The sequence below is a fragment of the Pleurodeles waltl genome, chromosome 9 (assembly GCF_031143425.1).
Source record: "Pleurodeles waltl isolate 20211129_DDA chromosome 9, aPleWal1.hap1.20221129, whole genome shotgun sequence".
Lineage (NCBI taxonomy): Eukaryota > Metazoa > Chordata > Amphibia > Caudata > Salamandridae > Pleurodeles > Pleurodeles waltl.
The window spans coordinates 123,424,593-123,440,600 of NC_090448.1; the positions used below are offsets into that span (position 1 = coordinate 123,424,593).

Consider the following 16,008-nt stretch of genomic DNA (forward strand, 5'->3'; position numbering starts at 1 on the left):
TTGTGGTGGCCGACCACACTGGGAACCCCTCCAACTCCCACCAACCATGCACGCAATCTAGGATTCATCCTTGACTCCTCCCTCTCCATGTTCAAACAGGTAAACGCAGTCTCCTCGTCCTGCTACAACACCCTCCGCATGCTCCGCAGGATCTACAAGTGGATCCCGACCGAAACAAGAAGAACCGTGACACAGGCCCTCGTCAGCAGCAAGCTAGACTACGGCAACGCACTCTACACAGGCATCCCTGCCAAACACCTACGACGCCCCCACCGCATCTAAATTGCCTCCGCCCGACTGATCCTCAATGTACCCCGCCGCAACCACATCTCCCACCACCTGAGAGACCTTCACTGGCTCCCCGTAGACAAGAGGATCACTTTCAAGCTACTCACCCACGCACACAAGGCCCTCCACAACACCGGACCTGCCTACCTAAACAGCAGACTCAGCTTCTACACCCCCACCTGCCAGCTCCACTCCTCAAACCTCGCCCTGGCCATCGTCCCCCACATCCAGCGAAAGACCTCCGGCGGCAGATCCTTTTCCTACCTCACCGCCAAGACCTGGAACTCCCTCCCTACCAACCTACGCCAGACCCAAGACCTACTCGCATTCAGAAGACTCCTCAAAACCTGGCTCTTCGATCAGTAGCAGCCCCCCTCCCCCAGTGCCTTGAAACCCTCTTGGGTACGTAGTGTGCTTTATCAATTCTATGATTGATTGATAGGTTTGATGCCAAAAGTCCTATCCATATTGGAGAGGGTCGCAAGGAGCAAGAAGAACATTGCTGGATGGCGTGCATGCATGCTATCGCGGATGGGCTGGAGCTTCATGGGGGCAATCCTCTGAGAGTGATCAATGCTTGCTGTGCAAAGAGATGGGCTGGCAGCAGATTTCGGTCCACGAGCCCGTGAGCCACACCAAGGCTCCAGGACCTGAAAGGCACCACTTGGGGGTCAAGGAGTAGTTGCAGCTAGGTCCAGGAGCTGGGTGGAGCGGTAAGGTGCACAGAGTCCTGCGGCCAGCAAAAACAAGGTCAGAAACAACTGAGGAGGAAGACAGAAAGTTGGAAGAAGACCGCCCTAAGGGTGAAAGGTCTACCACAAGTGATCACCTTAGCTGTTGTTTTCTGCTATAATAAATAATTTTGGGCCCTATGCTGAATGACTGAGACTTTCCCAGTCACACTCAATGTGATGTAGCTAATCAAGGACAGCCTAGATGTCTCAGACCAAATTACAAACTTTGAATCAAGTCATGTTACCTGAATAGACTCTGGGAACATCTGAATGTAGTGTAGTAGAATAGTGAGAGAATATTCAAATGTATTCTGTAATAAAATATATATTCTTCCTTGTTTTCTATTGGTGCATACCCTGAGAACCATGTAAGGCCAGTAAATGTATGAAATTCTTTGTCGAAAGTCCTATAACAGGACCATCATTTTGTGCTTGTGAGTGCTCACCTTTTCCCTTTCTTAGAGGGCGAATCTATGCTGGATTTTCTGTAGATTTTTACTGAGCTCTTCTTATACTTTATGATTTACATGCCTATATGCTTGTTCAATTGATGGTCCAGTTTATGTATTTCTGTGCTTATATTCTGTGGGTAAATGTTTAAACTTTAGTCCTTGACTGCCTTTCTTATTGAGAATATTACAGCTTCATTCTAATGTAAAACATTTAAAAAAGAAGAGACTCGTTCATCAGGGCGCACCAAAGTCTGTTAGCGGCTATACCGCTCCCCGTACAAGTAGTTGGCGTGCATTGGTCAAGTAAATTAGACACAGGTTTGTGCAACTGACAATAACGATATGAGGGGGCTATATGCAGGATTAGGCAGACCCTAGGGAAAGGCAGTGACTGAATTGAGCACCAGCAGAAGTCTGTTTTACAAACTATGTTCTAACAACTAGAGTAATCTGCAAAAGAGAATACATTGAAACTCAAGGAACATGAAAGAAACCGAACTAAAATGTGTTTGGGTTCACTCAACTACCAGAACAGAGCAACAGAAACAGGAGAATTTGCATGACAGGGTCCAGAAATCTTGTCATTTAAAAATCACTAATTATGGTAAGGGAAGGAAGTAGTTGGGCAAGACAGTGTGCTGACACAAGATAGGAACCAACAGAGAGTAACAGAGGTTACAAACATTCAGCATAACTGTTAACAAATATCTATGTTATTATTCAGTGTGACCTTATAGTCGATCGAAGAGGTTGCAATGAATGATTTTGGGGGTCTAGAACAAGAATGAACCATGTTATGCAAAGCCACTGGCACAACTGAAATGTTTACATTACCTAATAAAAATAAAGTGCCTTTTATAACTGAAGAAAGGGACAGGCAACAAAGGCAAGGACATTAACTCAACAGGAAAGTGGCTTGTGTTACACCTTAACTAAACGGCCAGCCGGTGTTTATTAAAAAACAGACAACTGCGTTATATTCGCTATATGCCAGAGTAATTTGGAAAAAGTTTTACATTTCTAAATAATACTCAGTGATAAATTAAAGTTACCGTCTAACAGAAAAATGACCTAATGTCTATGGAATGTTTTACGTATTAAAATCAAATAATAGCTTTTATTTCGGTAAAAAAAAAAAAACATAAAAAGCACATACATCATTTTAAACAGTACAATACAGGGGACGTTTGGGTATCACTCCAAAATACTTGCAGGTCAAAATCATGCTTAAATTAAGTATTCTATGTGTTTAGCCTTTTCCTCAGGTAACATACGCCACGAACAGCTGATTTTTGTGGCCCAAAGTCCAAGAACTTATTTTAGCATCTCACAGTAACTGTCCCATAAGGTAAAGTAAAGGGACATTGGGTATTGGTAAATAAAACCTTCACAACGCTAAAAGAAGAGAGGCTTTTTTAGAGGCTTCCTAAAGTTGCAGTAGATACCAGACTCAATTTGGTTGTGCAAAAATGAGACAATGCTTTCTAAGAATTAGGAAACAGGTTTGGCAGTAAATCTACATCTCTCATAAGAGTTGCTCTACTTGGATCCATCATTTTTTCAATATTGTTGCAGCAAGTATGTAAACAGATAGGGAATCAGGCAGTTGGGGAACAAGTCAGGCGAACACTCAAAGACCCTTTACAGGAACGTTATGTTTAGCAGCTCAACTCAATCAAACTAAGCTAAGGCCACAGAAGTAGTGCAGGCCCAATGCGGTTTAAAAGCAGGGCAAGATAAAATAATAAAAGCAAGTCGTCTTTCTGGAGCTAGTTGCAAAAAGCAAATGCTTCACAGTCACAGCAGTGGCCCTGCTCAGAACAAAACAGAAATGGGCTTACTTACCAAATCTGAAAATATGACGATTCAATCTACCTGCCAATCAATTCTACCTACAATGGTAAGGGAGGCCTTATATTTGTTATCTTGAACATCTAAAGGAACATAGCACTGTCCAATGCAGTTTTAGTCCACGGCGGAGTTTCAAGCCCACACAAGCAATGCTTAACCGGATTTGAGAGGACGTCATCCTCTGCCAGCCAATCTGCATGCATTCATGAAGTGTTCCTTTAGGGAATACCAGCAGCAAGTGACTTGGTCATCAAAGATTTTTAAATTTTGACCATTGCTCTCTTAATAAGAAAATGAGATAGATGACGTGCAGGAAAACGAACTAAAAGGTCAGTTGACAAGATAATCTACAAATCAGAGTCATACTAGAACAAGGATGGGTAAGTCTCAAGAGTGAAAAATCAAGAATGTAATTTGCGGAAAAATAAAAAGCAAATAAAGAAAAATCTTCTTCAGCGTGAACAAAAAAGGTTTGTATTCTGCTGAGAAATACTCTTTGCTCAGTGTACAGGAGTGATGGTACCTGCCATGGCTCTGATTAGAAACGTCTATGAGATCTGTGGATCAGGGCTGCTACTGTGGTCCCTTATATTTAGGTGTATGGGCAGCTTTAATTTTTTCATTATGTTGTTGATTCTTTCACAGGACTGTGCTATGTCTGTGCTGATTGGAACCTGCACTGTAATCTTGCATTTATGTTTTAGTGATTTTACCACCACTTAATCAATTGTGACATGCTTCTTTATCCTACTAAAATCTCAACCTTTATTTTACTAGATTTAACTAAGTTTCTAATCCATTTCTTTCTCCCTAAGCTATTAGTATGCAATCCTTCCCCGCATATGATCTTCAAACAAGTGTTCATTTTTGTCCCATATCTTCTTCCAGTTCAGCTATATTTCTTTAATAAATTCATGTTTGTGGTTCTTGTGAGAGTTAACCTTTTAGATGTGCGTTGCTGTTAGTTGTGGCTTCAAAGCGGCTTGGTGCTACTACCAGCACCCCATACAAAACACTGATACCCGTTCAAATCATACCAATTGCTTTTCGAGGTGTTTGCAGGGGATGTCCATTGGTCTCGCACCAACCCACTGGAAAGATGTTCATCGATTCCACATGCACTATGCACTCAGGCACTGGCTTCGTTGACCCTGTTGGATAATGATATGTTCAAATGAGGATTCACTTTTTGAAATTAAGCATTCCTAACCACTGGAGACACGTTTTACTGTACACCACCTGCCTAATTTATTTTTAGCAGAAAACCCTCATAATATGTGTATAATAGACATGTGTACATACTTATTGTGGGTGAAGTTTTTCTCACTGTTGCATTAAAAAATGAACTTACATTCGAGTGTTTTGTGACCTTTTTTTGTTGTCCTGCAGTAATATCCGAGCAGTGGAATGTGCATTTGGTGAGAAAGGAAAACAGAACAACACACTAAGAAATGCTTCCATTTAGTGAATAATGGGTGAAGCCTTCTCTTTTCTGTATAGAGATAGTTCATTTTAGTGTAATACCCTTTTTCGTGTGGCAGAGATGGAAGCACAAAGCTTTGCAGATCACACAAGTTGCAGAAACAATATTGCATACTCGAAGGAGCTGATAGCAAGGTAAGGCCCCAATAAGACGGGTGAGCATGCATGTTCGTGACTTTGTCAAGATGTAAAGTAGCGTGTGCGTGTGTGTATATTTTAGTGTGGGCCTGAATGATTAGCATATGTCAATGACTGTGCATGCTTGTGTGTGAGCGCACCTGTGTGTACTATTCAGTGAGCCAGTGAATGTAACTGAGAGCCAGAAAGTGAATCACTGCTTACTGATTTGCTTCTAAATAACATAACTAGATTATCATGTAGGTGCAAAACAGCTCTCTTGCATCCAGAATAAGCTGTATCTAACCTTCATGGAGACAGAACCCTTATACTCTCTCCCAAACTGCAGTTATAAATTAGTTTTTTTGCAGCTAAAAGCCTGCTTACACGCACAATGAAATTAATTCTAGGCTGCACCACATGCAAGCAATCAGCTTCAAAATAACCACATATTACATTTACAAGGCTCTTTCGGAAAGGGTTTCTAAGTGTTCTGGAATTTCAGTCATATGATTACTCAAGCAGGCATATCCATGCACAGTCAAATAATATCACACCGTACCAAGCTTCTCTGTGATAACCAAATAAGCTATAATGTGGCGTCTTGCATATGGAAATACATTTCTAAGCTCTGTCGAAATGCTGTTAAATAGCTCCTTCAGTATGGTAGAAGTCTACTTTCTTGTGCTCTCACAATTACAGCCATTTAGCATCTCTGCAAGTAAAGCCATGGGTCTACGTGATCCCAAATAAACGTCATTGAAAAAGCACAACTCCAAATTATTCACAGCAACCTTCTCCTGCATGATAACCAATCCCACTTCAAATAACAGTGGGCCATGGAAACAGTTACTTTACAAACCACAGACGAGAAGCGGCATGGAATTCCTTTAATACATGGAAGGCCTTTAATATTACGGTGAGCGCCCCAAGGCAAGAGTGAGAGATAAACCCAACTGACGTTGTTGACATTGGTCCCAACATGAAATGTGTGAATACGTGTTTTCAATGTTAAAAAACGGTGGCTATTTATAATAATTTTATAATCCCATAATGCTTCTCCGATATATGCAAATAAACGTAGACAAATGTTTGCTTGTGTAAGATATACTTCCATGCATAACAGCTTTGAAAATCAAGAACATAAAAGTTTGAGTGTCGGAGCCCTGCAGAGTTTATCTCGGTGCGAAATGTAAAACAGTCAATGTTCTAGTGCTTGGTGTATGCTCAGAATAGTGACAAACAAAGAAACTACGCTACATTAAAATGAAGTGTTTTACCCAAGAACAACACAATGAGGTCAAGTGGAGAAGGCCAGATTGAGAGTGGTCTCGCTGACCATCTTTTGGTAATCTAGGTGCTGGGCTGCGCATATAATCTGGATTTACAGTAACATTTTGTGAAATAGATTGAATGCTCAAATATGCCAAAGCAATTAACAAGATGCTTCCTCAGACTATAAAGGAAGACAGCAATAGCATGAGTAGGGCAGGGATATGCCCTGGACTATGCTATAATCAGCATAATTAAAGAGATGTCACATTCAGAGCCATACCATCATCAGAAAGCTGGAATCAGAGCTTGTTCATAAACAGAGCCTTTGAATAACTACACTCAAAGATTTAATCAGCACAGTCCTGCTATGCGCCGAGTCTGGTATTATCAAAGTTGGCATAATTAAAGCCTTGCTAGAATCCAAACACTGAGAAAAAATTTACTCTGGTCTGTCAACAAAGATCTAGTATTACCAGAATGGTGTAACAATTTGCCACCTTGATGGATATGAGCACTTTTTCTAGAGAGTAAACAGATTTTTGAAGCTTCACAACCCTGGAAAAAAAGTAGACATTTTATAAAACTCTGAGCTCCTGAAGATGAACTGTGCCTCATGATAATGGTACACATATCAGCTGCTTTCAACACCATACACCGCCCACCCTAGAACACCCCCCCAAGTCTTGAATGGGAGTCAATAGTAACATTTTCCACTGTGTTCCCTTTTATAATTTCAACCAGCACCATTTCATTCCCACGGGATCAGCCAAATCCCATAAGCCCTCCCTTGTGTTTGCAGTTCCCCAAGTACCCATATTTTCCTCGGTCATCTTTCGATAACATATTTTAATGTTTTTTTTTAATATAACACAAAAAAATATGGCATGGAAAGGGAAATACAATCTGAATAAATCTTGATTATAAACCCAATAAGACATCTGTGATCCTCCAATGTCCAAAGATTACAACAAAACGTAACAGTGTTCTCAAATGAACAAGCAAGTAAACACAAACATCAACCTAGTCAAGATGCACATCAAACTGTGGGGGCCTGAGGCAAGAGATAAGGCGTGAAAAGTGACTTGTAAAAGTGAGGCAGAATAATAATAAAATTGATGGAAACCTAATTAACTCAGGCTCCCTGATGCGCAACTGACAGGAATCAATATACCATGTCAGTAATTTCTAGACCCCTACCCACCCCACCATGGGCAACGTGCCAAAAGCCATACGAGTACTGAGCAACACTTCCTCCTACGATATGCTCCAGTCACAGCAGTGCTAAGTAATCAGTGTCTGTAAGAGGCTATCACCCCAATGGAGGAGCAGAGAGAAAAGCTATTAAACCAAGACTAGAGAGGATCTGGAATAGTAATAAATTTAGCAATGAACAAAGATGGGGTGAATGACGAGGATGAGAGACAGGAATAACGAGGGAGGCTGACCAAATGAGTAGGAGGTGTAGATAGAAAAAGGAACAGCAAAAGGGATAAAAGGAAAAAAGATTGAGATGTAATTCACATGAAAAATATAAGAAGATGACTAGTTGGGATAAGGGGAAACCACAGAGTTCTGGACTGGTAGCGTAATAGGAAAACCTACAAAAGGTTAGAACATAGGTGGTGCACTGAATAAAAAGACGTTAGTTACATATATGAAAGGAAGAAGACAGTAAGGCTCATGCAAGCTGGGGTCTAGAAAATAACTAACTACCCATCATGGCTCAAAAACGCATGAAAGTGTAAACAAACGTTATGAGTAAGACACACTTTAACTTCACTTCGTTCCCCACCTACCAGTCATCTAGATGAGCAATGAAAGCCAATGTGCAAAAGTGAAGGAAAGACTCCACTTATAAAAAAACAGACTCTGATAGATTTAAAAAACTGATATTCTAATATCATTATGTTCAAAGATACAAAAGCAAATCAAAGCAACAAGCTGAAGAACGACTCAGACACTCACAGCAGTTCTCTAGGTTTACATTTTAGAAGCACCTTGTAAATCTGATATTTGCATGAGTCATATAACAGAATCATCAAAATAACAGGATTCTAAGGGAGTAGAGATATTTAGATACAGATGGAAATCACCCCTAATAAAATAAGTGCCCTATGAATATCAATATTAGGTTACTATTGATAATACAGGATGGCTGTCAAAAACATACAATTGATCAAACACAGTTTCCACCACCAATAATTTCAGAGTTGTTAAAAAGGATTTGAATCTGTCCTCTCCTCCCCCCTTCCCTACTTAATGGCGTCCTCCCCCCCCCCCCCTCTCCTGTCAACATCAGGGCAGTGCACGCTCTACGGGCGACTATAATGCAAAAATCCAGCACTTACAAGATAACGTAATTCATGCATTATGCAGATATGCTGTTGTTTAACCTTTTGCATTGCAGAGTTTAATCCTGAAGATTTATATTCAAGGTGCTTATAAATACTGTTCATTTGCAATGTATTGCTGCAGGCTTTCAGAGTATGTCAGGGTGTGGTCCCTTTCCAGAACCTTCTAGAAGCTTTCTCTGCAGCATGACTGGATGTGGTTTGTGGGCTGGGCCAAGACTCTATATAAGGGAGCCAATCCACGTCCACGTGCTCACTATTCAGAGGTCCCGGTGCAGAGCAGCAGTAACTTCCTGAGCTCCTGTTCCGGAGGCCTACTTTGATATTCCAGGCCTTGCGCCCTTTCACTGTGTTGGTGATCCTTGATCAGGGCGGTAAGACGGAGGTCGAGCTGGGCCCCCGATCCCGTTCTCAAAGGCTTTCGAGTTCTTGGGCCTAATTTGCATGATAAACTATTTCACTTGTGCGTGTGAATGTGCGCTTGGTTTTTCATGGCATTTACATGCTGACATTCGAATTAGCAAGACGCGCGATTCATTGCTTGTGTGCAACTCTTGATGTTCATTGTGCTCTACCATTTCATGGCATTTACAAGGTACCATTCGAATCGGCAAGATGCGCGATTCATTTCTTGTGCTTAATTCATGTTATTCATTGTGCGCTACCATTTCATGGTATTTACAAGGTGGCATTCGAATCGGCAAGACGCGCGATTCATTTCTTGTGCTTAATTCATGTTGTTCATTGTGCGCTACCATTTCATGGCATTTACATGGTGGCATTCGAATCGGCAAGATGCGCAATTCATTTCTTGTGCTTAATTCATGTTGTTCATTGTGCGCTACCATTTCATGGCATTCATTCGGCAAGACGTGCGATTCATTTCTTGTGCTTAACTCATGTTGTTCATTGCGCGCTACCATTTCATGGCATTCACATGGTGGCTTTCGAATTGGCAAGACGTGCGATTCATTTCTTGTGTTTAACTCATGATGTTCATTGTGCGGAACCATTTCATGGCATTTACATATTCTGGTTGAAATCCGCAATGTGCGCAATTCATGTTTCTGCATTTTAAGAAACTAAGGGGGTCATTCTGACCTTGGCGGTCCATGACCGCCATGGCGGAGTGCGGCGGAAGCACCGCCAACAGGCTGGCGGTGCTTCCTGGGCGATTCTGACCGTGGAGGTAAAGCCGCGGTCGGAAAAGGGGAGCCGGCGGTTTCCCGCCGGTTTCCCGCTGGCCCAGGGAACCCGCCATGGCGGCGCTGCTTGCAGCACCGCCATGGGGATTCCGACCCCCTTACCGCCAGCCTGTTTCTGGCGGTGTCCACCGCCGGAACCAGGATGGCGGGAACGGGTGCCGTGGGCCCCCTAACAGGGCCCCACAAAGATTTTCACTGTCTGCTTAGCAGACAGTGAAAATCGCGACGGGTGCCACTGCACCCGTCGCACCCCTTCAACTCCGCCGGCTCCATTCCGAGCCGGCTTCATTGTTGAAGGGGCTGTCCCGCTGGGCCGGCCGGCGGTCTTCTGGCGGTCGCCCGCCGGCCCAGCGGGAAAGCCGGAATGACCGCCGCGGTCTTTTGACCGCGGTGCGGTCTTTCGGCGGGAACCGCTTGGCGGGCGGCGACCGCCGCGGTCAGAATGACCGCCTAAGTGCTAGAATTCTAGATGTTACATTAAATGTGCATAATAAGTCCCTTAATACAACTCCTGTGGTGTTCCAGAAAACATTCAGATTATTTCCTTGTCCTCATGCAAAAAGACTAAGGGCCTGATTACAACTTTGGAGGAAGGTGTTAATCCGTCCCAAAAGTGACGGATATACCACCAGCTGTATTACGAGTCCATTATATCCTATGGAACTCGTAATACGGCTGGTGGTATATCCGTCACTTTTGGGACGGATTAACACCTCCTCCAAAGTTGTAATCAGGCCCTATGTCTGATTTTGAAAACATAATTCAAGAAGGTTCTTATGTTTTTAGTCAATGTGTAACATTTAATTGAGAGGTTCATTGAAAAGTGGTATTAATCCTTCTTGATTCCTTCACAGGTAACCAAACGTCTTGAGGCCTAGTGATTTAGTCCATGCTTAAGTTATCCATGGTTACAGTATGACAATGCTTAGAATCATTGTCTAGTAAAGATTAATATGATATAATCTTGATATTGTGTGTTTTAACCTTTTGCTTCCTACAGGTCTCCTTCCCAGCTGTTCCCTACCTAATCAGCTTTTCCCCACTAGGACTCTCTTAGACTCTGTGACATTCTAATCGGAGTATTGGAGCTGTCTTGTGGTGGACATGTTGGAAACGTGTGCAGCCCCCGAGGATCTGGTGACTCTGACACCTCCCTACTTAATGGCAGCCGAAATGCACAGTGGGTGCACCTAAGGCAAGCTCGTCCGCGCCCGTCCACGACCCGAACGCAACCAGCACTAGGAACCCTGGTCCTGCCACCCCCGCCTCTACATATCAGCAAAACTCATCGCACTCAACCCAGGACACAGCAACAACTGCAAGCAAGCATCTCCAGGCAACACACACGGTCCCTTCAGCTGCCTCTGCTGCCGCCAAACTTGCACCACCACCAAGACCCAGGACCCAACACAACCCACCCGCACCAACTCTCTGTACCCAAAACCCCTGAAGTGCATCCTCCTGAACATCCGCTCCCTCCATAAACACGCCACAGAAATCTGGGACCTCCTTGACAACACCACCCCGGATGTCGCATTCCTCACCGAGACCTGGAGCAACACCACCTCAGGCCCAGACACTGCCATCCCCCAGGGATACAAGATTGCCCGGAAAGACCGCCCCAGCCGCCCTGGAGGGGAGTTTGAATCACCATCGTCCACAGGTCCAACCTCCACCTGAACCAACACTCCAAAGAATCTACAAACCTGATGGAACACCTCCACTTCAAGCTACACACCAGCCCGACATCCACAACCAAGGGAACCATCATCTACCGCCCCCCCACCCCCCGGACCTCGTTCACCATTTGCCGACTCCATCACAGACCCCATCGCTGCACAAGACATCACAGCCACCAACTATACCCTGCTGGGAGACCTCGCCTCGAGAATCTACAAAACCCCAACACCAAATCCCTCCTAGACAGCCTCCACAACACAGGACTCTGACAGATCGTAACAGAGATAACACACTCTGCAGGACACACCCACGATCCCATCCTCACCACAGGAATCTCCACCACATTCAGCCACACCCCGGTACTCCCATGGACAGATCACCGATGCATCCACTTCACCTGCAACACACCCACCATCACCAGGCCCTAACTCCAACAACTGCATAGAAACTGGACAAGAATAACCGACAATCAGCCCACTGCCGCCCTTGCCACCCCCACCATCTCACACGACGACCCAAACACCGCAGCACGCACCTTCCACAAATGGATCACTGACTGCGCCAACACCATAGCCCCCCCTCAAAAAGAACAGCACCCAGGCAAAGAGAGCCAGCTGGTTCACCCCCGAACTCCGAGAATCGAGTCGCACTCGAGAAAATCTGGAGAAACACCAAACCCCCAGAAGTCCACAGCAACTTCAGAGCCGCCACCACCACATACCACCAACTCATCAGAAACAGAAAGAAAGCTATAAAAGACAGAATCTCCTCACAAGCACACAACAGCAAGGAACCCTTCAGCATCATCAAGGAGTTCGCCCAACTCAACAGTGAAACAACGGACATCCCACCCTCTCAGGACCTCTGTGACAGACTCAACACCTGCTTCCACCACACAATCAAGACCATCTATGACAGTTCCAACAAAGACAACCTACGCACAGAACCCCCTCTACCAAACCCCGACACCAACAAACCAACAATCTCCATCTGGACACCCCTCACCATTCAATCAATCAAAAAATGTATAGAGCACGCTACTCACCAGTGAGGGTCTCAAGGCGCTTGGGGAGGGGGGACTAAAGGGGGGGGCAAGGAGGGTCACTGTTCGAACAACCATGTCTTGAGGTTCTTTCTGAAGAGCAGGAGGTCTTTGGTTTTACGAAGGTTGGTGGGGAGGGAGCTCCAGGTTTTGAGGGCGAGGTAGGAGAAGGACCTGCTTACTGTGGTGGTTTGGATGCGGAGGACTGTGGCTAGGGCGAGGCCGGCTGATCGGAGGTTGCATGTGGGAGTGTGGAAGTTCACCCTTTCGTTGAGGTAGGTTGGGCCGGTGTTGTGGAGGGATTTGTGTGCATGGATGAGGATCTTGAATGTGATTCTTTTGTCTATGGGGACCCAGTGAAGGGATTTGAGGTGTGGTGAGATTCGTTTGTGGCGGGGGAGGCCAAGGACGAGGAGTGCGGCTGTGTTCTGGATTCTCTGGAGTTTGCGTTTGAGTTTGAGTGTGGTGCCGGCGTAGAGGGCGTTACCGTAGTCTAGTCTGCTGCTGTTGAGTGCATGGGTGACTGTCTTCCTGGTCTCTGGGGGAATCCATTTGAAGGATTTTTTTAGAAAGATACACTGAAAACAACGAAGTCCATACACTCCGGGGCCCCCATGGACCCATGCCCCCATCACATTTTCAACAGAGCTGCAGACACCATCGCCCCCAAGCTTTGCCTCACCATCAACAACTCATTAGCTGATGCCACCTTCCCCGACGACTGGAAACAAGTCGAGATCAACCCCCTCCTCAAGAAACACTCGGCAGACCCCACCGACCTCAAAAACTTCATGCCCATCTCCCTACTTCAATTTCCTGTGAAAATCTTTGAAAAAGAAGTCAACAGCCAACTCACCACGTTTATAGAAAAACACAACATCTTCGACATCTCCCAATCCAGATTCAGGACAAACCACAGCACCGAAACAGCCCTCCTGGCTGCAACAGACAACATCCGCTCCCTACTGGACAAGGGAGAGAAAGAGGCACTCATCCCACTAGACCTCTCAGTGGCTTTCGACACAGTCTTCCATCACACCCTGATAAGAAGCCTCCATGAAGCCGGCATCAGAGACAAGGCCCTCGACTGCATCCAATCCTTCCTCTCCGGCAGAACGCAATGAGTGAGACTCACTAACTTCCTCGCAGATCCCAAACCCACCACCTGTGGAGTGCCCCAGGGATCCTCCCTCAGCCCCACGCTGTTCAACGTCTACATGGCCCCGCTAGCCAACCTCGTCAGAAGCTACGGAATAAACATCATCTCCTACGCCGACGACACCCAACTCATCCTCTCCCTCTCCAATGAACCCGTCAAGGCCAGACACAACTTTTACGAAGGCATGGAAGCAGTCGCCAACTGGATGAGAAACAGCTGCCTTCAACTCAACACAAACAAGACAGAAGTACTCATCATGGGCCCTCAACCCAATGCATGGAGCGACTCCTGATGGCCACCCACCCTTGGAAACCCGCCCACCCCCACCAGCTAAGCCCGCAACCTTGGAACCATCCTGGATCCCGACCTCAGCATGAACCATCAAATCAACTCAGTCAGCTCCACTGCTTCCACACCCTCCGCCTCCTACGTAAGTCATTCAAATGGATCCCCCTCGGACATAGAAAGACCGTCACACACGCCCTCGTCATCAGCGAATTAGATTACGGCAACGCACTCTACGCCGGAAACAACAAAAAACTCACCCGCAAACTGCAAAACATCCAGAACGCCACCGCCAGACTGGTCATCGACCTATCCTCACATTGCCACATCTTGCAACACCTACGTACACTGCACTGGCTCCCCATAGAAAAAAAAGAATCACTTGCAAGATATCTTTACCCACGCACACAAAGCCCTCCACAACACCGGACCAGCCTACCTGAACCAGCGACTCAACTTCCACGTACCCCACAGGACCCTATGCTCAGCCTAGCTCTCTCTTGCAGAAGTACCCCGCATCGGGAAAACCAGAACAGGAGGACGCTCCTTCTACTACCTCGCAGCCACCGCCTGGAACGCCCTACCTATCCACATCAGACAAACCACCTCCCTCCTCAGTTTCACAAAGGAACTGAAGACATGACTTTTTTAGACCACCTCACCGGTATATGCTCTACCCCCCTCCCCAGTGCCTCGTACCCTAATGAGCAGCTACGCTTAACAAGCAACGATTGGTTGATTGAATCTGTCCAAAGTGCGATCATGTTTAAGTGCATATGACACAGTGGGGCAGTGTGGTTTGGATGTATCTGTCATAACCCCAGATACTTCTTTTCTAACCAAGAAAACCTCATGGCACATGATCCCACTGCATATCAAAATGGACACTTCTGAGGGGGAAAAGCAGTGAAGAATTGGAAATTAACAAAACATAAAATCTGATCCTGAATAAAATAAAACCAACTGAGAAAACATGCAGTCCAGAGGACGCTTTTCAAATCTCAACAATTGATGTCACTAACACCTACAAAATATAAAAATATATGCTATTCTGCTGAAGGGCTTGATACCATTGTGCAGCCTCAAACCTACAGGCTGCACTGTAAAAAAACACAATTGAACATTAAGCTGTCTAGTACTTCCGAAATACATGTTCTGAACCCCATGGCCCATCACACCCTGCTTTCTATGTATGTCGCCTCAACAGGACATGAGGCATAACATACATGCTGTGCTTGATGCATCATCTAATACTTAAAATGCTCCCACTGAATAATAATAAAAGAAGGTTGCAATTTGAAAAATAATCTTTGCAAAACATGCTTTTTATGCAACAGAGAAATAATTTGGAAGACCCACTGAATAGCGCCACTTTAACTCTAAAGGAAAAAATGTAAAATCTACATATTTAAGATTATATATTTTTTACTGGAAATACATAAATCTGTAGAGACCTAACAATAAATGTATTATTCTGAAAAATTAGAAGATTTGGGTACTGTAGGAAGTTGGCTCTGTATGTGCTATTTCAAAGTAAGGAATAGCATGCACAGAGTCCAAGGGTTCCCCTTAGAGGTAAAATAGTGGTAAAAAGAGATAATACTAATGCTCTATTTTGTGGTAGTGTGGTCGAGCAGTAGGCTTATCCAAGGAGTAGTGTTAAGCATTTGTTGTACATACACATAGACAATAAATGAGGTACACACACTCAGAGACAAATCCAGCCAATAGGTTTTGTATAGAAAAAAATATCTTTTCTTAGTTTATAAGGTTCAAATTTAACATGTAATATCTTGTTTGAAAGGTATTGCAGGTAAGTATATTAGGAACTTTGAATCATTTCAATTGCATGTATACTTTTCAAGTTATTCACAAATAGCTATTTTAAAAGTGGACACAGTGCAATTTTCACAGTTCCTGGGGGAGGTAAGTTTTTGTTAGTTTTACCAGGTAAGTAAGACACTTACAGGGTTCAGTTCTTGGTCCAAGGTAGCCCACCGTTGGGGGTTCAGAGCAACCCCAAAGTTACCACACCAGCAGCTCAGGGCCGGTCAGGTGCAGAGTTCAAAGTGGTGCCCAAAACGCAT

General features: G+C 44.7%; 1 protein-coding gene across 4 annotated transcripts in view; it reads right to left on the minus strand.

The window, feature by feature from the left end:
- Positions 1-16,008, minus strand: part of SFMBT1 (Scm like with four mbt domains 1) — a 477,315-nt gene that overhangs the window by 133,507 nt on the left and 327,800 nt on the right. For all 4 annotated transcript variants that reach the window (XM_069206385.1, XM_069206386.1, XM_069206384.1 and 1 more), the window contains one exon: positions 4,363-4,476. In XM_069206385.1, the coding sequence (XP_069062486.1) occupies positions 4,363-4,476 (114 nt within the window). The remainder of the gene's footprint in view (positions 1-4,362; positions 4,477-16,008) is intronic.